We start from the raw sequence: 23,663 nt of genomic DNA, 5'->3' as shown, positions 1-23,663 counted from the left end.
CAGGGTATATGTCGTCAGGCCCTCCCTCCCTCCCTCTGTGAAAGCAAAGGGAAAAAAATCGTTTCTCGCCTTTTTTCACTGTCACCGTATGTCTACTGGATGCTGCTGGCAGACGCGGTGCTGCAGCACTACACAGCAGCATCCCCTTGCCTTGCCTTGCGGACGGCAGACGGTGCAGTATGACTGGTAACCATCATCGTCGTCCCGTGGGTGCTCCTGGCTGGCCTTGGTGAGGTCGGTCAGGGGCGCCTGGACAAAAAAGGGAATGACTCCAGGTCATTCTCTTCTTTAAGTTTTGTGTAATGGAGATTCAGTCCTGCCTGGAATATCATGCCAGCTGGAGGCTTCTGCCTCAGGCTGCTCTCCCAGTTGGCAGCACCGCGCGGTCGCACCTATCACAGCCTACCCCTTGCTCCCAGAGCTCACAATCAGATACTTAGACCTCTACATTTTGCTGCAAATAAAAAAATAAAGCAACCGTTTAGAACTGTCCCCCAACATACATATCCTGGGACATTTTGTATTTTACCAGTGTCAACCAAAGGCCCCCACACAAATGGAGATTCAGTCCTGCCTGTGCTTCTATCCTAGTGCTTATCACAGATTCCCATTTTCAGCTATAGGCTGAGAAAGTGCAGAATGGTGGTTCACTCGACTTCGCTGTAAGCCAACCACCCTCCCCTCCCCACTTTGATCTCTGCTTGCAGAGGCAATAAAGTCAGTGTTGTTTCAAATTCATGCATTCTTCATCACACAGATGGGGGGGATAACTGCCAAAGTAGGCCGGGAGGGATGGGGGAGGAGGGAAGCAATGGGTGGGGTTGTTGTAGGGGCACCCCCTAGAATGGCATGCAGCTCATCATTTCTGTGGGATGTTTGGGGTTCTGACCCGGAGCAGCCATTTGCCTCTCTGGTTCTTTAGTAGGCTTGCCTGATATTCTAGGCAGGACTGACTCTCCATTAGACAAAACTTAAAGAAGAGAATGACCTGGGGAGTCATTCCCATTTTTGTCCAAGCACCCCCGACCGACCTCACCGAGGCAAGCCAGGAGCACCCATGACAGCAGCAGACGGTACAGTATGACTGGTAACCGTCTTTGTTAACTTGCAAAGGCAAGGGGATGCTGCTGTGTAGCGCTGCAGTACCGCGTCTGTCAGCAGCATCCAGTAGACATACGGTGACAGTGAAAAAAGGCTGAATGGGCTCCATAGTTGCCATGCTATGGTGTCTGCCCAGGCAATCCAGGGAAAAGGGCGTGAAATGATTGTCTGCCATTGCTTTCATGGAGGGAGGATTGACTGACGACATTTACTCATAACCACCCGTGACAAATTTTTGGCCCCATCAGTCATTGGGCTCTCAACCCAGAATTCCAATGGGTGGGGGAGACTGCGGGAACTATGGGATAGCTATGGGATAGCTACCCACAGTGCAACGCTCCGGAAGTCGACAGTAGCCTCGGTACATGGATGCACACCGCCGAATTAATGTGCTTAGTGTGGCCGCATGCACTCGACTTTATACAATCGGTTGCCAAAAATCAAATTCTGTAAATTCAGAGTAATCCCATAGTGTAGACATACCCTAAGATATCACTGGTTGTCCTCATTTCCAGACAGCAACACTAAACCTAGAACTCAACATTTTTACAGTGTCCTCAGGCTGATCCTGGCTGGCAGTGTAGGCAGCTGCAGGCCATTTTTCACCCATCCCTCTACAGCTGTATCATTCCTCTCATCAGAATGCTTCTTAAAATAATGTTGTGCCATATTTCTCATATTATTTCCTTTTGCCGTAATGAAATAGGAGGCTGAAGAAATCTCTCCTCCTAGCTCTGTCAAGAACTTCCTGTTTAGCTCTCGATCAAATAATCCAGCCGAGCACTTGATTTATTTAAAAACGTTTTCATTGCAGTAAGAAAAGCAATTCAAGAACTACTGTAAGAAGATGACTTGATATGAAAACCTAATTTGGTAATGCTCCACAACAACTGTACATAGAGAATACAAAATGAAGAACTGCAGAAAATCCCCAGCATTCATGATGGTCAATTGTTGTTAATTTCTAGTGACACCAGGAAAATAGACGTGTATACTATCAGAAAGGAACTATAATCAAACAACATGAAATGATGTGCAATGGGTATATTTACAGCCATCTCCATTGCAGCTCTCATTCTATTTTTAGAAACATATCACTCTTTATAAGTGTTCCCTGGCTCCAAATGTTTGACTTCCCAGAGAACATGTTTTTCCTTCTGCTCCATATATTTTCTGATTTGCATTACCATTCACTGCATTTATCATGATGCTCTTTACCTTGGTTTGCAGCTTTGAGACCAATTGGGGTGGCTTCTCTCTCTCAAAGAGTTTCACACACAAAGTAGTGCTCATAAATAGGCCTGGCAGGATTGGATTTTCATCTTATATCAGCTCCGACCCATATAGAGTTTAAAAATAGAATAGCCAGTGTCCTATTAACCACGCAAAAATGAGCTCTACAAACTATGCATGCATGAACACTGTCATTCCTTAGAAAAAGATTCACTGCAAATTACGAAATAGGACTCTCCTTTAAGTGTGTAGTCTTCAATTGCACACATACAAAATGGGAAATGATTGCCTAGGAAGGAGTACCGTGGAAAGAATTCTGGGGGTTATAGTGGATCACAAGCTAAATGAGTCAACAGTGTAATACTGTTGCAAAACAAACAAACATAATTCCGGATGTACTAGTAGGAATGTTGTAAGCAAGATATGGGAAGTAATTCTTCCACTCTACTCCATGCTGATTAGGCTCAGCAGGAGTATTGTGTTCAGTTCTGGGTGCCACATTTCAGGAACGATGTGGACAAATTGGAGAAAGGTCAGAGGAGAGCAATAAAAATGATGAAAGGTCTAGAAAACATGACCTATGAGGAAAGATTGAAAAACTTGGGTTTTACTCTGGAGAGGAGAAGACTGAGTGGGGACATAACTGTTTTCAAGCACATAAAAGGTTATTACAAGGATGAGGGTGAAAAATTGTTCTCCTTAACCTCTGAGGTTAGGACAAGAAGCAATAGGCTTGAATTACAGCAAGGAAGGTTTAGGTTGGACATTAGGAAAAGCTTCCTAACTATCAGGGTAGTTAAGTACTGGAACAAATTGCCTGGGGAGGTTGTGGAATCTTCAGCCTTGGAGGTTTTTAAGAGCAGGTTAGACAAACACCTGTCAGGAATGGTCTAGTTATTTACTTATTCTATGTTTCTATGACTATTAGGGTTGGAAGTCCAATCTCCTGCTCAAAGCAGGACCAACACCAACTAAATCATCCCAGCCAGGGCTTTGTCAAGCCAGGCCTTAAAAACCTCTAAGGATGGAGATTCCACCACCTCCCTCCCATTTCGGTGCTTCACCACCCTCCTAGTGAAATAGTGTTTCATAATATCCAACCGAGACCTCCCCCACTGCAACTCGAGACCATTGCTTCTTGTTCTGTCATCTGCCACCACTGAGAACAGCCAAGCTCCATCCTCTTTAGCACCCCCCTTCAGGTAGTTGAAGGCTGCTATCAAATCCCCCCGTCACTCTTCTCTTCTGCAGACTAAATAACCCCAGTTCCCTCAGCCTCTCCTCATAAGTCATGTGCCCCAGCCCGCTAATAATTTTTGTTGCCCTCCTCTGGACTCTCTCTAATTTGTCCACATCCCTTCTGTAGTGGGGGCCCAAAACTGGATGCAATACTCCAGGTGTGGCCTCACCAGTGCTGAATAGAGGGGAATAATCACTTCCCTCGATCTGCTGGCAATGCTCCTACTAATACATCCCAATATTCCTTTAGCCTTCTTGGCAACAAGGGCACACTGCTGACTCATATCTAGCTTCTCATCCACTGTAATCCCCAGGTCCTTTTCTGCAGAAGTGATGCTTAGCCAGTCGGTCCCCAGCCTGTAGCAGTGCATGGGAGTCTTCCTTCCTAAGTGCAGGACTCTGCACTTATTCTTGTTGAACCTCATTAGATTTCTTTTGGCCCAATCCTCCAATTTGTCTAGGTCACTCTGGACCCTATCCCTACCCTCCAGCATATCTACCTCTCCCCCCAGCTTAGTGTCACCTGCGAACTTGATGAGGGTGCAATTCATGCCATCATCTAGATCAGGGGTCTCCAAACTACGGCCCATGGGCCGGATACGGCCTGCGGCTTTGATTTGTCTGGCTCCCCCAACCAACATCGCATCAGGTGGCGGGACCCCGGCTGGCAGGAGCCCGCAGCAGGAATCCCAGAGCAGCAGCAGGCTGAGTGGCTCAGCCCACCGCTGCTCTGGGGTTCCCGTCGCGGGCTCCTGACAGCTGGGGTCTCAGCCTGCTGCCAGCCTGGGTTCCTTCACCCAGGCCAGCAGCAAGACTCTGGCTGGCAAGGGGCCAGCAGCGGAAACCCTACAGCGGCAGCGGAACTTCATGATGTCACTGCATTCCTGCAAGGGTCGCAGAGCTGACGAGCACACAGTAGGTAGGTTAGTAGCGGCAGAAGGAACTGGATGTGTGATGAGTTGTTGTTTCCCCTCGGTTTTTGTCTCAGTGCGTGTCATACTAGTGACAAACATATATTCGTTGGGTTTAAGTCCGTTGCTATTGGGGCAATTATGTCAGGAGAAGGACAGAAGAGAAAGGTTGATTCTGAATGTCACGTGTTTAAAGAACAATGGAGTGTGGACTATTTTGTTATCAAATCAGGTAGTAAAGCATTGTGTTTAATATGTAATGAAACTATTGCAGTGCTAAAAGAATACAACATTCGTAGACATTATGAAACGAAGCGCTTGTCGAACTACTCTCAATTTACGGGAAGGCTACGTTCAGATAAATTAAAATCCATGAAATGTGGCTTATCATCACAACAGTTTATATTTAAGAAGAAGAAAACAGAGAACAAAGCTGCAACAAGAGCCAGCTTCCAAGTGGCACACCTATTAGCAAAACGAGGAAAACCATTTACTGATGGTGAGCTAGTTAAAATATGTATGATTCAAGCAGCCGAAGAAATATGCCCAGAAAAAGTAGATTTATTTAAGACAATTAGTCTGTCAGCGAACACAGTTGTTCGCAGAATCAAGGACACTGGCAGTAATATAATTTTCCAGCTGAATGAAAAGGCTAAGAAGTTTGAGTGGTTTTCTCTCGCACTTGACGAGTCAACCGATGTTTCCGATACTTCGCAGCTGCTGCTGTTTATTTGCGGGGTCAGCAGTAATTTTGAAGTTACGGAAGAACTAGCTTCTGTGCATAGTATGCATGGAACAACCACAGGTGAAGAGATTTTCAAAGAAGTTGAAAAGTCACTTTCTCAACACAACCTGCAATAGAAACAACTGACATGTGTTACAATGGATGGAGGTAGAAACATGTGTGGTTCAAAAAAAGGTTTGGTTGGACAAATCTACACAGCTTGTGAAAGTGTGGGCTGTCCCAAGCCTATGATTCTTCATTGCATTCTTCATCAGCAAACATTGTGCGGGAAATATTTGGATTTGTCATGTGTTATGGAACCCGTAGTTTCAACCGTGAATTTCATTCGCTCGCATGGACTTAACCATCGTCAGTTCCAAGCATTTCTGGTGGAAATAGAATCAGAATATCACAATTTGCACTACCACACTTCAGTTCGATGGCTTAGCTGTGGAAAGATTTTGTTGCGATTTTTCGAACTTAGAACTGAAATTGACATGTTTTTAAATAAAAAAAACAACCTCTTCCTTTACTCACAAACAGTGAATGGCTTTGGAAATTAGCTTTTTTTGTAGACTTGACCAAGCACATGAATGACTTCAATCTTAGACTACAAGGGGAAAACGGGCTTATCTGTGACATGTACATCCAGGTGAAAGCATTCAGGCAAAAACAAGTTCTTTTCGAGTCCCAACTGATGAGGGACTGCTTTGCTCATTTTACATGTTGTGAAAAGTTCAACCAAGAAACTGAATCACGATTCCCAACTAGGTTTGCACAAGAAATCATTTCTGATCTGAAACTACAGTTCCAGGAGCGTTTCTCTGACCTTGATGTGAATGCAGGAGAAATACAGAACTTCCAAAACCCACTTTATTGCGATCTCGAAAAACTGCCACCTGAACTTCAAATGGAAGTGATTGACCTGCAATCCAATGACTTGTTGAAGGACAAATATAAGGAAGGAAATCTGGTAGAGTTCTATAAATGCCTGCCAAGTGATCAATATGCTCATGTAAAAAACTTTGTCCGTGGATTAATGTCAGTGTTTGGCACTACTTATGTGTGTGTAAAAACATTTTCTATGATGAAATATGTGAAATCGAACTGCAGATCGACCTTGTCTGATGAACATTTACAATCAATTTTGATGATAGGGAACACTAACTTTGAACCACAGCTAAATGCAATTTTGTCAGAAAAACATCAGTACCATACTTCTCACTAATCCTAAAATAATATTTCTTTTTTTAACGATTTTGCATATATTAAATTTTTTCACAGTTGCTTCGGCCCGTGAAGTCCCTTCAAAAATCTAATATGGCCCTCGTCTCAAAGTTTGGAGACCCCTGATCCAGATAATTAATAAAGATGTTGAACAAAACCGGCCCCAAGACTGATCCCTGGGCCACTCCGCATGATACCGGCTGCCAACTAGACATCGAGCCATTGATCACTGTCCATTGAGCCCAACAATCTAGACAGCTTTCTATCCACCTTATAGTCCATTCATCCAGTCCATACTTCTTTAACTTGCTGGCAAGAATACCATGGGAGACCGTATCAAAAGCTTTGCTAAAGTCAAGATATATCACATCCACCGCTTTCCCCATATCCACAGAGCCAGTTATCTCATCATACAAGGCAATCAGGTTGGTCAGGCATGACTTGCCCTTGGTGAATCCATGTTGACTGTTCCTGATCACCTTCCTCTCCTCCAAGTGCTTCAAAATGGATTCCTTGAGGACCTGCTCCATGATTTTGCCGGGGACTGAAGTGAGGCTGACCGGTTTGTAGTTCCCCGGGTTCTCTTTCTTCCCTTTTTAAAATATGGGCACTATATTTGCCTTTTTCCAATCGTCCAGGACCTCCCCCGATCAATACGAATTTTCAAAGATAATGGAAAATGGCTCTGCAATCACATCAGCCAACTCCCTCAGCACTGTTGGATGCATTAGATCTGGATCCATGGACTTGTGCATGTCCAGCTTTTCTAAATAGTCCTTAATCTGTTCTTTCACCACTGAGGGCTGCTCACCTCATCCCCATACTGTGTTGCCCAGTGCAGCAGTCCTGCTGTGATCTCAATAGGTTATCTAGTCCTGCCTTGAGTGCAGGGGACTGTACTAGATAACCTATTGAGATCCCTTCCAGTCCTACACTTCTCTGATTCATGTGGTGTCTGATTGCTTGATGTGGATAAAGGTCCAAGGCCTTAAGGTAAAGTAATCGATCATTTTAATCATGGCTGCAGCTAAGGACGTTAGTTGCTAATGATAAACACTTTTTATTAGGATTTCATCAATACCTACCATATAAGTGGCCTGAGGACGTAAAGCCCCTTTTTATGATGCTCAATTCATGAACAAACCAGATAACAGCAAAAAAGCAAAGCAGTCCATTTCTAGGGGAGAGCAAATTCATCATCTGTGCTGCATTTTGACAAGGTCAGTCCTGAATTATCTCAACACTGCTATTACACTAAAGCTTATTATTAATGTTTATTCTTTATCTCATACTTTGTTTTCTCCTTACTTCCTCATAGTCTCTTTTCTAGCTAAATTACCTGACAAGAAAGATAGAGGATTACTCAAAAGTTCAGATTTTTATCTGAATTTTATCATTCATTGAAAAATCATGAATACGTGGGAAGATTAAGTGTCTGATTCTGAGTTTTTCTGTTCTTGCAGCTTGGTATAGGGATAGATGGGGTGGGGAGAAAGGTGACTTCAAATTACCATTCCACTTATTGGGTGAAATTCTCACCCAATTGGATTCAATGAGAATTTTGTCCAGACTCTGCTTCACTAGAACATCACAGATGCTCTACTTTATGCTATGCTTGCCATGGTCCCTGTGAAACAGAGAAGATCCCCTACCACACCCCTGATCTCCCTGCTACACTAGCCAAGTAGGGCTCTGCTCAGGGATCTATTTCTGCCATCCTTTAGACGGCCAGAATGTGTAACATGGCCTTAGCGTAATTGAGACCAAGGTTTCTTGCAGGCCTTGTTGTCCCTATGCATTGAAACCAAGCTAGCTCACGCATGCCTAGCAACTTCATGTAATACTAAAGGATCTCCTTATTCAGTCATAATATCATCCTCTAATTTGAGTGGTTTCCCATAGGCTTTTGCTCCATCATTAAATTGCAATTTGAAAACATCCTGTAGCATTAACGGGACAACAACAAGCTGTTTAATAGCACTGCAGAATTGACTAGTTCTGAAAACAAACATTGAGCATCCCTGTAGCAGGGACTATTCTGTGCAGGTTCTTATACCATGCTCATCACTGTAGTATCTGAGCACCTTCCAGTAGTGCATTACACAACCATGACTACACATGTTCTCATCTTCTTCCCAGAAGCACAGGTCTGCAAGCACAGGCAAACACCAAACATGTGCAGTGGAATATCTTGTTTTGGTATCGTGTGTGGGTGTGGGGGGGTATATACCATCCCTCTCCCCACATACCCTACCAGAACAAAGTACTCCTGTTGCTATGTGTTTATATTTAGAGGTGGCAAGGTCAAAGAAATGCCTTTTGCTTTTGAAGCAGGAAGTGGTAAAATTTGTCATGGTTCCTAGTTCATGGGGGAGTTCATTCCACAGTCTCAAACAACCTCAGAGAAGGTTCTGCCTCCTATATAGACAAGCTTTACTCTTATTGTTGAGTTCCATTGTGTGGACCAGAGGAGTGTAGTTGTCAACCATAGTCTTTGTCTTGGAGCTTTAAATAGTCTTATAGATAACCTGGCCCCATGCCATGCAGCGGTTTGAAGATAGGGACTGAGACCTTGAACTTGATTTGAAGTTCTATGGGAAGCCAATGTAGAAAGAGCAGGAAAGGTTCCATGTGCTTGTAGCAGTCAATGAAACTGAAGAGATGTACTGCAGTGTTATGTACTAATTGGAGTTCCCTAATTGCTGAAGACTTCATGCCCAAGTACATTGCATTGCTGTCGTCCAGCCAACAGGTGATGAAGGCATGAATAACTGAGGTTAATTCTTCATCTACCAAGATAGGATGGAGTCTCCTAACTAAGCGGAGATGATAGAAAGTGTTACTTGCAGATGGTTATGTGTACTTACAGAGTACGGACTGAACTGACCAGTTGTGGGTATGTATCTTCAACCAATCGAAATTGCACCATGGCTACCAATTCTTCAAAATACTTTCCTCTGCCCACCAGCATCACCTCTCTTACCCAGTCTGCTTCAAGCCCTTCTGCTGCCTCAATGGCCTCTCTATCACACATTAAATAAGTCCTTATCTCTGGCATTTCACAATACCATGCTTTTTAAAAATCTTCCCGCCTTCTTCCCCAGGCTCAGTTAATCCTTGCAGTTTATAATGGGCTTCACCATCCAGATTGCCCTTTCTCTAGGTTCAAAATTCTTTCCTGTCTTTTATCAGGGCTTCCCCTTTATTATAGGCTTCCCTCCAGGCTCCCAGTCCTTTGTAGCCCTCCTAGCAGAGACTTCAGATCCTTTAATTAAGGTTTATTCCTCCACAGGTTCCCTCAACTCCTTGTAGATCTCTCCCAGGCCTTCTACCTAGGCATCATGAACAGTAACCTCCTTTTCCCAGCAGACTCCCTCCTCAACCTCAGGCTGCCCTTATATTCCCCATCAGACCTGCTTCTGAATCACATGCTCCCATCACATTACCTTTGGATGCATTTCCTTCATGTGGGAAGGCTGGTTACACCTGGCGGAGAAGAGATTGAGTTCTGAACTTCAGAGAGAGCTAGCTCACCCTCTGATACTCCCCAACTTTGATAGACCTGTTATGTTAAATATATGGACATTCATCTGGAAAGTCCAGGCAGAACAGAACTGCCCGGCTATTCTGGCTTGTTTCAGATAGTACCTTCTTCCATTGAAAAGGCAACAGACTCTCAAATTGCATCTCCTCACAGCATGGGAAGAAATGTGGTGATTGCACTGTTTTCCCCCTCTGGAGATTGTTTTTTAAATTTCAGCCAGGAATCCACAGAAGCCATCCCAGTGGTATGAAGAATGCAAGTGCCTTGCACCACAGCAACCACCCAGGGCAGATTTTACTTCCAGGGACCGTATGCCTTGTATCATATTGATTATTATTTATAATTACTTGTATTATTGTAGTGCCTAGAGGCCCCATCTAGGACTGGAGCCCTATTGTGCTAGGTGCTGTACATACACATAGTAAGAAACAGTCCCTGCTCCAAACAACTTACAATTTAAATAGACAAAATAGACAAAGGAAGTAGTATTTATCTCTATTTTATAGACAGGGAATGGAGACAAGGAGAACTAAGTGACTTGCACACAGGCTGTGACCGGAATCCCAGGGGAGCCACCTGAGGTCACTCAATTAGGGTGAACTGCAAAGAATGGGGCAGGCAATCCCCAAATCTGGTGGATATTCCAATACTTAGATTTACCAAGCCAGCACAAAGCAGCTTTTATTATACCTCACTGGTTACTCAGAAGTCAACAACACAGTTCCCTTAAAGTAACTCAGCCTCAGGCCTCCACCTAGACACCTAAGTCAAAATGATGAGGATTACTGAAAATCTTATTCGACATATAAAAAAGGTTCTACCAATCCCAAAGAATCGGACACATTACCTCGCAGATTAATCAATATTCCAGACCTTTCCCAAATACACACTTATAGCCAATTCTTATTAAATAACTAAGATTTATTAAAAAAGAAATGAGAGAGAGAGAGTATAGGTTAAAAGGTCAGTATACATACAGACATAAGTACAATCTTGAGCTTCAGATTCACAGGAGAGATGGTGAGCTTTGTAGTTGCAAAGAGTTCTTTTAGAATTTAGTCCATATGTTATAGTCCAATGCCCAATATCATATTCAGGGTGTTACAGTTTAGGACTGGACTCTCAGTCTTGTGACTCAAACTTCCCCCGATGAAGCTTAAGCAAATCTGAGATTAAAAGGTTTGGGATCCAAGGGTCTTTTATACAATTTTCTAGCAGCCATTTGACCATACAGTCCTGGATAAACAGTAGGCTTTGGTAACCTTCTGTTTCCTAAACCTACCAGTAATTAACTACATGGATTAACATAAGATACATCATCCATTAAGTAGTTTATCACAAACTTTAAAGAGACATATAGACAATGACATTATTGCACCCAAGATTCATCTAAATGTTAAACATTCCCTTTTGATCTCTGAATCCATAGCTATAGTGACAGACAGGAACTGTCTGTTTACATGGCTAGCATTTAAGGTACACACAATAAGTATCACCTCCAATTCTCTAACAATACAGGTTTGCACTTCAAAGTTCTAGCCTATTTACCATGGAATGGCCCTAATTACCATTCACATATTTTCCTAACATGACTTTAAAGGTTGGCTGTGGATTATTCAGCCTGCAAGCTGTTTAATCCTTTCTGGCCATGTATTATACTTTGTATAAGATTCTTTTCAATTATATAACAGTGGTAGCAATAATGATTTGCATGATTATATTTTAATTAGACGTCACACAGGCAATCTGCCAAAGGATCAAAAATTAAACCTTGGTCTCCTGTGTTCTTCTCAAGTGACATAGCTGGTGTATTTGGCTCAACACTTCTAAAGATTTACAAGACAAATGCAATCCCAACACATTTTCTAAGTAATTTCCTTCCTTTCCTGGAAGCTATTCTTCCAAGAAACTAATGGGGGGGGGAGGGCAAAAATAAACAGAACAAACTTTATATGTCACAGTGGGTTTCTTTTCACCAGCTCCATCATAATACTTTGCAGTATGGATTAGCTGTTTAATCTCAGATGGTGCCATTATTGATGTATATGAATCTCTTGAATATTAATATGGTACCTTGAAAACAGTGATCAAGATTGAGGTAATGAATAATGTTAAGAAATTAGTGGGGAAAAACAATGCCATTTTAATTTGAAAGGGAATTTTGATTTGGTCCGGTTCATTATCTTTTTGTGTTTATTTTAATTTTCAAGCTTTATTTGTACAGGTACAAATAAAGGTACAAACAATCAACTTTTTGTGAAAAGTTGATTGTTAAGCTGAAATATTTGAATTATTAATTGTGCAACTAATAGTAGAATCAGCATCCCCTTTTCTATCTGTTCAACTTATGTGCTCAAGTTATAGCCTTGTGGGATGTAACTGTTTAGACCATGATCCTGCCAAGGATCTCCAGCAAAGAAAAAAGAGAGGACTAACATTTGAGACTGCTTTATCCATTAAGAAGCAGTAAAAAGCAAAATGTCCCTTCTTTTCTCGCCCCCTCCCCATTCCTCTTACTACTCCCCCCTTTTTGCTTTATAGTTGATTTTTAAAAGTGGATTGGTAAGTCACTTATTCCTTTTCAGATACTGTCAAGGTTCCTTCCCCACTTTGAACTCTATGGTACAGATGTGGGGACCTGCATAAAAACCTCTAAGCTTAACTACCAGCTTAGATCTGCTTTTGCTGCCACCACCCAAATAGTTTGTGTCATTTGGGAAACTCTGTCTTCCCCCCAAAACATTTCCCTCCCTGGGTAGCCTTGAGAGACTCGTCCACCAATTCCCTGGTGAACACCGATTCAAACCCCTTGGATCTTAAAACAAGGAGGAATTAATCATTCCCCCCCTCCCATTTCCCCCCACCAATTCCTGGTGAGTCTAGATCCAATCCCTTTGGATCTTAAAACAAGGAAAAATCAATCAGGTTCTTAAAAAGAAGGCTTTTAATTAAAGAAAGAAAGGTAAAAATCATCTCTGTAAAATCAGGATGGAAAATAACTTTACAGGGTAATCAGATTTAAAGAGCCTAGAGGAACCCCCTGTAGCCGTAGGTTCAAAGCAAACAGAGGTAAATCCTCTAGCAAAAGGAACATTTACAAGTTGAGAAAACAAAGATAAACCTAACACGTCTTGCCTGGCTGTTACTTACAAGTTTGAAATATGAGAGACTTGTTCAGAAAGATTTGGAGAGCATGGATTGATGTCCTGTCCCTCTTAGTTCCAAGAGTGAACAACCCCCAAAACAAAGAGCACAAACAAAAGCCTTCCCCCCACCAAGATTTGAAAGTATTTTGTCCCCTTATTGGTCCTTTGAGTCAGGTGTCAGCCAGGTTACCTGAGCTCCTTAATCCTTTACAGGTAAAAGGATTTTGGTGTCTCTGGCCAGGAGGGATTTTATAGTATTGTACACAGGAGGGCTGTTACCCTTCCCTTTATAGTTATGACAGATACTCTAAAGCCTACTAGTCTAATCTAGTAGACTAGCCATTTTAATAATAATAAGTCTTCCACCAAATAAACCCAGCAATGACGTGACTCAATAATTATCAAAACAAATTAATAGAACATCTTGCAATGTATTTTGATCCAATACAGAAATTAAAATATTTTAAAAGGCTTCTCTAAAGACAGATATACTAATATTCAAAATTAAATATTTAATGAGTATTCACAATGTTGCCAATATCTATATAGAAAAGGCAGATATTTTCATTTGTCTCTAAACCTATGAATCAAGTGAGAAAAATGAGAGATTCCTAATATATACCATAGATTAAAACAATTAGTTAAGGACAGAAAAGGTCATACATACACCAAGACGTAAATAATCAATAAAATAGTCTAAAACTTCTACAGTTCAAAATCTCTTAAATGAGCGCCTAAAGCACAAGATAAAATTGGAGGCCAGAGAAACAGTAAAATGCCTACATTACATTTAACAAGAAAGTCAAATAATGAATACTCTTTCTGATCATAAATCATTTGGTTTGCACGTCTTCGCATTAAAATTTTATAAAATACTTTCATATAGTATTTTAGACATTCTACTTCAGACTTTTAATGCAAGCAAACAATCTGGAATGTTACACGCAGTCTCAATTACAGATTTCTATGTGCTTATTACTATGCCCCCTTTTGTGGGGGTTTATAATGTCCTTGATTAGAAACTGTTTCATTGCCGCTAGAGTACTGGGCCTGTGTAAAACAGTGAGCTCTTCAATATAGTTGCCTAGAATTCCATGAGCAGCTTCTATTTTTATATTATAAACTCCTGTATGTTGGACCGGGAAGGCTTTTGAAGCCCCATATTGACCTATCTGACCAGGAAGCTTATCCATATATCCAGCTGGTTTAACATTTAACAGAAGATATTCAGACTCATTGCTTGTAACAGAAAAATATTACGGAGAAAAGGATAATTTTGTTTCAAGTTAACAATATCTTGGTAAGGGGCTCTGAATCCCCTCACCAAGAAACAAGCTGATACTAAACAGCATGTATAGACAGCAGAAATATTGATCAGAAACATACCTTTTGGGAAATGCCTAGTAAAGCAGACATGCCACAGAGCACTGACGATAAAATATTGTAAAGTTCTTTGTCATGCCATTACTAAAGCTAGTTGGAACAATTTTGAGTAAATGTATTTTCATCAAAATATGCTATAAATTCATCAGAATGTTGTGCAGAGATGTATACATTTTGACTACATTTTTGATGGAAAGGTTTCTGAGATTCAGAAAGAGACCCAAAGTGAAAAACCTGACCTTTTTGATCCATAAACAAATGTTGCAACATAATTGTGTTTTGTGAAAATGTTTGAAAGGCTTTGTTTATATTCCGGTTTGAAAATGAAAACAAAACCGGAAACCTCAAAAGTTGTTGCAAAATGGACTTGTCACCCTCCAACCAGCTGTAGTTATTACCATTGATAATAATTCATCAATGGTATACATGATGGATTTTGTCAATGGGCTGCTTTGCAGAAATTTTGGGGGAAAAAATCCTTACTGGTTCAATATCTCTACTTTGTTGTTCAGTTGTTCCCCATTTTAGAGTATCCAGTGACTGATTTATTTAGTTTAGTTGTTTATACAATTTGTATAAATATGTGCTTACCGTGATCTTCATGTTCTTGTACAATCAATAGCTATATAACCATACTTAAACAATTAGTTGAACTCAGCTGAACCCTTAGTTATTGTAATTCAACTAGGAACTCACTAGCCACAAAAGAACTCCTTCAATCCACCCCAGAATAAAAAGTCTGAACAAGCTGTGATAAACAAAGCGGAGGGAGGGGGGGCGGGTTAGCTCCTTTTTATGGACACCCAACCAGCCAGTTAGCTATAAAGTCCCTCTTGGTGGCTGTTCTCTGCTTGCTTTACCGCTAAAAGGTTAAAAGTCCCCCAGGTAAAGAAAAGGAAGTGGGAACCTGACCAAGAGAGCCAATAGGAAGGCAGAACTTTTTAAAATTGGGAAAGAAACTTTCCCTTTTTCTGTTGTTCTCTCTGGGCTGCAGGGACATAGAGCAGCAATTTATAAGCAGGAATTCTGTGTAAGGTATGAACCAGGTATGAAAAATTATTTTCCATACCTAGAAGAATCATTTGGATAAATGTAATCAGGTTTATTTCTTTATTTTGGCTTGTGGATCTCCTCTGTGCTAACCCCAAATGCTTTTGTTTTGCTTGTAACCTTTAAGCTGGATCTCAAGAAGGTTATTCTTGATGTTTAATTTTTGTAAGTGTTTTTTTTAAATCTAGCAAAAGCCTAAGTTCCAGATGTATTTTCTTTCTTTTTGTTTTTAATAAAATTTACTTTTTTACGAACAGGATTGAATTTTTGTTGTCATAAGAGGTTTGTGCATATGTTGTTTAATTAGCTGGTGGCAACAGCTAATTTACTTTGTTTTCTTTCTCAACTCTTCCCCGTGGGAGGTGGGGCTGAAAGGGCTTGAGAGTGCCCCACAGGAAGGAATTCCCAAGTGTGTCTTCCTGGGTTTTTAAAAGGTGTTTTTTTTTGTTTTTTTTTTAATTTATTAATTTTTTTTGCATTTGTGTGGTGGCAGTGTTTATCAAGCCAAGGTCAGAGAAAAGCTGCAACCTTGGGAGTTTAATACAAGCCTGAAGTGGCAAGTATTAATTTTTAAAATCCTTGTGGGCCCCCACCTTCTGCATTCGAAGTGCCAAAGTGGGGAATAAGTCTTGACACAAGCAGATAGATTTTACAACGTGTCCTGAATATCAGCTAATTTGGACTGTCAGATCAAAGGAGGAAAGCAAAGTCAGAGACCAAGTTCTTCCATGGAGAACCAGTTGACCCAAGCCCCAGGTGAACAAATCAAAGATGTGTCAATTCCATGTCCCAGTTGATCACAACTGCCAAGTTAAAGCACTGGAGGAGAGGCTGTCTCTAGAATAGCCAGGACCTAAAAATAACCCTGCATATTTATTCAAAAATGCGCTAGAAATTGGTGGAATCTGTAGAGCACAGGAATAACATGTGGTGGCATTCTGTACTTCAAAGCAGCACTCTGGAATCCCTCTATTCACCCCATCATATAATGATGGTATATTTAATACAAAACATGCCATGTAAGATATCATAAGAAAAGTCATGATCTGTTGAAACCAATTTGTTCTGTCAAAATATGTATATCATTAGTGTGTATGAGTTATGAGATTTTACTATATGGCGGTTACGGAAATGTGTTGTAAGTTCTGGGGGTGTCCACTGCCAGTTCTCCAGTGACATCAGCTACCCCCAAGCTGATCCTGATTGGCTGGAGATCAGGTGGCTGGATTAATTACACTGGTCTACAATTTTTGAGAAGTCATCGGCTTCAGAGATAAAATGTGCTATTTATTATGTATTTTAATGTGCTGAATTCAAATATGACAATTAAAACAACTGATTGGCTACTGTTTCTAAGATATTTAAGTTTTTACATTTTATGTCTATGTATATTGTGTAGATAGTAGAGTTTTAATCATAAATTGTAAACCTAGGTCTTTTCATGTGTTTATGGTTGATTGACATGATAATATTTCACCTGTCCGGTTTATGTAACACTTTAAAAATCAGCAAAAGGGTTATATAAATAAAATTGATTATGAAACAAAAGGCAAAAAACTATGAAGACCCTGTGTTCCACTGATCTGAAGCCAGTTTGCATAGAATTCTGGATGGCTCCATGTATCTCTCTACCAGTTCAGATTCCCTGGCAACATACCACCTGCATAGGCTACTCTATTGTTGACTTATTAACTCAGACAGATTTCTGCGCAGAAAACGTGCCCGTATACACAGTTGGAGGCAGAGGAGAGTAATCTGTTGCTCGATGCTCTCCTCTTCATGCCTTAAACCCACAGAACCCCAACCCTCTGAAAACCTGCGGGGATGGTGGTGGAAGTGCTCTCCCATTCTATGCTGCCATGGGGATTTACCTTCAGCAACAACACTGACTCATAGTTACTCATACTAAATTCTCTTTTATGCCAAGGCCTCTTACACTGCTCTGGCCCCCTAAAGCTACCTCAAAGGAGATGGAAGTGGCACCCTGAACTAGCTGTGTACAGGGGACCTTCCCAGCCAGTGCAAAAAGCCATAGTCCCTGGAGAGGGCTCAGGGCTGGAGAATGGGATGGAGATAGGGAATTAACTGGACTGCAATGCATTATGGGTAGTCTGCTTCCAAGGGTCCCCTTGGAAGACAGAAGATTAGAATCTTTCCTCAGCCTATCAAAAAGAAACAAACACGTCGCCTTTGTTCTAACTGTCTGAAGGAGAAATGAGAAGCAAATTAACCCTGCTTTCAGGAGGGGACTGCCACAAGGCAGGTGCCTTGATCCTGTATGTTAGCTCCAGGTGAGAGGTGACATTTAAAAAAAAAAAAAAGCTCATAGTAGGGGTTGGGTTTAATTTCTTTACTTAATGTAGGGTCCAGGTAAAATTAAAAAAACACCCTTCGAATTCCTCCTACTTAGTAGAAGAATAGTAGTATTTTCACGACTCCCAGCACCATCACATTAGCCACCAAGGAGCAGCACTGTTCATGTGTCTAGAATTAGTCCTTTGAACATATCCTGTTAAAGGCCTGGGCAGGAGGGTTCAGTATTTGTTCTTGTCTTCAGATATGAATATGACAGCTGCATGCCTAACACCTTCAATGGATTCTACAGTTGTGTTAGAGAAGACAAAGGAACAGCCCTAAATAAAATATTACTAACATTCACGTATACATTTTCCCTCCAATGAATTCACAAACATTTATTGACAGTCATACACCAACTCAGAGAAGTAATCATGGTAATGTGACAGCATACACCCATGTTTTCCACCCTACACACTATCTTTGTACAAAATATGCCTAGTAAAATATACACCTCTACTCTGATATAACACGACCCGATATAACATGAATTCGGATATAACGCGGTAAAGCAGTGCTCGGGGGGGGCTACGCACTCCGGCGGATCAAAGCAAGTTCAATATAACGCGGTTTCACCTATAACATAGTAAGATTTTTTGGGTCCCAAGGACAGTTTATATCGGGGTAGAGGTGTAATTTGAAAACTAATAATTTGCTGGTCAATATCATGGTAAAATATATGTAGTAATATTATATGTAGAGTTCTGAACATAAACTGAAATCAAGACTGAAGTGTATTTGCCAGACAAGCCTGGGGCGTGGGTAAACCTGTTTCTCAAAGATAAAGGGCAAGTTGATGCCTCAACCAGGTGTCATAAAAACTGATAGGCCATCACCTATCTTTTGCAAAGAAATGGGACAGGCACAAACAAATCTGATTTTGGCAATCAACAGCATGAACTCTCCTCCCCTCCCCCTGCCAAAAGACTCCTTGCTCTGAGCTGGAAAGAACTTGATCTAGGGGTCCCTCTCAGGGAACTGCATTTCAAAGGGTGACTGAACTATAAAAGCAAGGGCCAAAAACACCACAAGTTCTCTCTCCCTGTCCATCTCTGTTTTCCACCTAAGAAGACAAAGGAATCCAGCTTTTTGACTTTGGGAAGGATCCTGACTTGATGATTGGTTAGTAATGCAGCTGAAAGCATATGGTAAGAATTTTACCTTAAACTAATCTTAATTTGTAAAGTTTTAGTACTAGGAAGCATTTTCTCTTTATTTTTCTTGTAACCATTTCTGACTTTAATGCCCTAATTCTTATACTCATTTAAAACCTATCACTTTGGACTAATTCTGAGTAAAGAACAAAAATTACAATGTTGCAAAGTGTGTGGGTAACTCCATTTAAGGTGCCAAGTTGCTGTATATTGTTCCCTGACAGGGACAACGGACCTTTGTTACCTAAACTGGCCATGAGAGGGCTGCACAGTGTAGTACAGAACACACACTTTGGGGAGGGGGGCGGAATTCCAGGACGGGGGATGTGTTGAAGTCACCCTGCATGTGGAACTAAGATTGGTGGAAGCCAGAGTGTGGCTTACATGCTGAAAGGCTGCTTGTGAGTGGTCCATGTTGGAGCTACAGCATCAAGGCATTGTGAGGCACCCCAGTTACACGGCATGGATGACACAGCCCCTCACTGGTCTAGATTGGACCCCAAAGAGTCAAAGGTAGGTGTATCTGCATTTTCCAGATGGAGGAAATGAAGGTACAGAGAAGTTGAGTAGTCAGATTTTCAGAAGTGCTAAACACCCACAACTTCCACTGAAGTGCACAGGAGCGGCAAGTTCTAAGCATCTCTAAAAACAGCCCATAAATGATATGCAAGATACAGTGAGTCAAACCACAGATAAAAACCATTTTCTCTTGCCTCTCCATTCCACAAAACCACACTGTCCACATACTTCTAAATCCTATTTTTGACAATCACCTCAAAGAAGGAAGTTCAGCCAACTGATGTATATCAATAATTTTCTGTGAGGAGCTGGTAAAAAGGAAAGCCATAACAGACTAACACTCAGCTCTTTGGCCCTGCTCCTTGCCATTTGTGATGCTCCACCATCTCAAAATAATGGAAAAAGCAGGAGTTACAACAGTTAGAAGTTTTTAAAATACATCAATAACATAAAAACTCAATTGAATGGTAAATATATATATATATATGCTTCAAAGCATATGCCAGATTATAATTAACAGTGGGCAGGGAGAAACTTTCTCTCACTGTGTGCAGGTTATTTCATAACTGCCTATTTCAGCATTTCTTACACATAATTTTGTGTCTCCCTCCAGCATGTAATTGCCTTTGTAACACAAACTCCCCTCCACCCCAACTTTGTCCCTGTATAGTTCAAGTGGATTGATGGAAGGGCTTTTACGTACCCCTTATCAGCCTGCATTGAATCATTCAGCACTGGCATAAACTGCAAGCAAGCAGGATTTGGCCAAATGTTTGTGTTTTTTTATAAAACTCTCATTCCAGTACTTCCACTATTTACTATAATTATAACAAAAAATGAAATGGTGTCAAGAGGGGTAAAGGGCTAACACAAATTCTGAAACTTATTTCTTTGTGGGCAAAATTCCTCATGCCTACAGCCAAACACAATTTTCTTAAAAACCAGTGTCATCTTTTAAAAAGGCCTTTTATTAATTAAAAGCAAATGAAATTTCTTTCAATTATATGTCAAATTTTATTCAAAAGGCCAAACTTTAGGGATTCCACAGGTACATGTGGCTAGAGCTCTGGATAAGGAATATTCTGTTTAGATCAATCAAGCCAGGTAGAGCTCAATACTTCCAAGAACTCTCTGTTGATCCTCTTGAAGGCTCAGGATCTAAATGTGGTGGGTAATTATAGCAAAATGTTTGGGTAATCTTTGCACATTTACTCCTTACTACGTGTAAATATGGGAAACACACAAGGAGCAGAGGGAAACGTTTGTCTTTACCTGACCTCTTATGCTTTAGGCCGGCCGGCCAGCTTCCCCCCCTTTTGTGTCTCCAATCTGCATTTGGCAAGAGCAGGACGAATATAGCTGTTTATATTTTATTACATTTGCTTCCTTGCAGTGATAGCACTGGGACAGTCACTATATCAACTCCCCAGCCGGCAGCTACTTTTGCTTTCTGAGCGAGATTATGTAGGCGTGAGGCTGGATCACAGGGAATAAACCCGTGACCCGACCCAGGGCCGGAGCGCTCTGAGAGGCGCCCTTCCAGCAGGGGAACAAGCCCCTGGAGTGGCCCCTCTCTCTGCACCACCCGCGTCATTTACCCCAGGCTTTGCCCCTTCCCTCCCTGCCGGCTCCCTGAGCAGCCCGAGGAGGCCTGAGGGGCGGGGCGAGGCGAGGCGCGGCTCAGCTGCTCCCGGGCATGCTCAGTGCTGCGAGGGAGCGACGCGGCGCGGCGCGGCCCCTAGGCGGGGCGGGCTGGAAGGCGGAGGCTGTGCAGCGCGAGCTGCAGCAGCTGAGATCAGGGATGGCTCCGTGGGGATCGGCGGTGGCAGCCGAGGTCTCCCCGGCTCCCCCGATGCGGGGCGCGGCGGTCGCCCAGGGGAACCACTCCGACCTCGGTGGGTGACTCCGTTGTTTCCTTGCGCCGCGTAGGAGTTTCGTTGGGCCGGGACTGGAGCCGCCGCCCCCCGAGCTGCCTCCGGAGCACCCGCTTCCCGACCCCTGACTCTCCCCCGCCCGCCGCAGGGCCCCTCACCGCGCCTGCTTTCGCCTCCCCCGGCTGCGGCCCCCCTGAGCTGCACGCCTGAGTCCCGCCGAGCACCCCGGTGTGTGTGGCCCCGGGGGTCCGTTCCGCTTGTCCCCGCCGTCCTTCCCCCTGAGCGGGTGGGCATCCCCCGCGGGCTGCCCCAGAGCCTCGCTCAGTCCCCGTCCTAGCCCAGCGATCTCCCGGGCCCCTCCTCGTTACTTTCCCCCGGCTCCCCGCCCCACCCCGGCGTCCCCTAGCGCAGCGCCCTCCTCTACCCCTCTGCCTCTACCTTGCTTCCTCCTCCCTCTTACTGCGCTCCGACTTCCTCGGGGGCCGGCTCACTCGCCGCCACCTGCCTTGCCTGGGCACACCCTGGCGGAACAGAGGTAGCTGGAGCTCTGGGGGTGACTCGGGTCCTTCCGGGTAGCTAGCCCAGTGCAGCCGCTTGTTACTGGGAGCGCGGTGTGCGGAGGCGCTGCCTCCAGAGTCTCCTAATATCTGCCCTAGGTGAGAGCGGCAGGCTGGGGCCACAGACACTTTTTGAGGAGTTGAGTTGTATTATGTAGTCTCCGAGGTGGAAGAGGGGAAGCAGAGCTCGGTCTTGGTATTTCCTCCCCGAGCAGTTGTCCTTTCTCTAGGCGGCCTTACTTTTCTGATAGTTGGAAGAGCTCCCTCCTCTCGCCCTCGGGCCCTCCGCCGCAAATGAGAGTTCAACTTGGTACAGCTTCTCGTGTAATATCCCATAACTAGAGGCACAGCTGGGGGTAGTGAGATCCCTGTAATGTTTCAAAGCTGTAGCAAGAAAGTTCTTGGCTTTTCAAGTTCACCTCATGGTGCAAGTTGCCCAATTTTTGCTAAAACAAACCTCTAAAATATAGGTTTTGTGGCTTGTTTTTTGCATTTCCTATATGAATTTGGCATGTCTGTGTTAAACTTGGGTCCAAAATTAAGTCAATTGCATACATTCCAGATAAATGACTTCTCTTCAAAGGCTTCTTGTTGCTGCTTGAGGAAGATAAAGTGGTCCCTGAAACAGAAGATGATAGCATCCCTTCAAATAGATGCAAACTTAAATTTGGTTCAAAATTTAAACTTTAGTAATTGAATTTTTATAATTCATGAGAACCCTGTAGATAATTCACATTACAAAGAAATTTCAATGAAAACTGTTGTTTTTAAACCAACATTCCTCTACATGGATTTTAACCCAAACATTGCAGTACTAATAAACTAAAAGTGGAAACTGACTTCATTGCTTTTTATTGTCCAATATAAGAAATGCAGAAAGTAATTGGAGCATAATTAGTGACATGTAAATTTGGTTTTAAAAAATTCATTAATTTTTAAGGTCGTGTCCAGAATTCTAGGTAAAGATACTTGTTTATAGTGTGACTTTTAAATTAACTATCTTTTTGAATAGTCTTGTGGAATGGAGTTAGTAAATCCAAAGGGTTGGCTTGTTTAATTTGAAATTTTGAGTTTACTAGGGAAGGTTTAACCTAAGCAGACACCTGGGTATGATATTAAGTATTGCTCCAAGGCTTTTTACACTGTGATTTTGCAGATCTATCATTCCCAAATGGTGCAGCTGGGCTGGGGAATATAGTGGTAAAAACAGCCTAGCTTTAACTGTACTATGGCTTCTGCTGGAGGAGCTGCACCTAAAGGTATGTCTACACCAGGGGTCATCAGCCTTTCAGAAGTGTGTGCCAAGTCTTCATTTATTTGTGGTAATTTAAGGTTTCGCGTGCCAGTAATACATTTTACATTTACGGTGGCCGGCGGATGGAACCCCAGACTAGCAGCTGGGAGCCCAGGCCAGCAGCAGCCTGCCAGAGTAAATCAGCTCGCATGCCGCAGGTTGCCGACCCCTGGTCTACACTGTAGTTGGGAGCAAACCTCCCAGCCCAGGTAAATCAACTCACACTAGTGGGGCTCAAGTTAGCATGCAAAAAATAACCATATGGATGTGGTGGTTCAGCTTCTCACGCATGGGCGGTGCGTGAACCGCCAGTTGGGGGAGGCTAGCCCCCATCTCCCCGCTTCCGCGTCAC

General features: G+C 42.6%; 1 protein-coding gene across 1 annotated transcript in view; it reads left to right on the top strand.

The window, feature by feature from the left end:
• Positions 1-21,330: 21,330 nt before the first annotated feature.
• RELL1 (RELT like 1) overlaps positions 21,331-23,663 on the top strand; it is a 39,678-nt gene continuing 37,345 nt past the window's right edge. Inside the window, exon 1 of the mRNA XM_054030814.1 lies at positions 21,331-21,481. Within this exon, the coding sequence (XP_053886789.1) occupies positions 21,388-21,481 (94 nt within the window). The 5' untranslated portion in view covers positions 21,331-21,387. The remainder of the gene's footprint in view (positions 21,482-23,663) is intronic.

The sequence above is a fragment of the Malaclemys terrapin genome, chromosome 5 (genome assembly GCF_027887155.1).
Source record: "Malaclemys terrapin pileata isolate rMalTer1 chromosome 5, rMalTer1.hap1, whole genome shotgun sequence".
Taxonomy (NCBI): Eukaryota; Metazoa; Chordata; order Testudines; family Emydidae; genus Malaclemys; species Malaclemys terrapin.
This window is presented reverse-complemented; position numbering and strand designations above follow the sequence as displayed.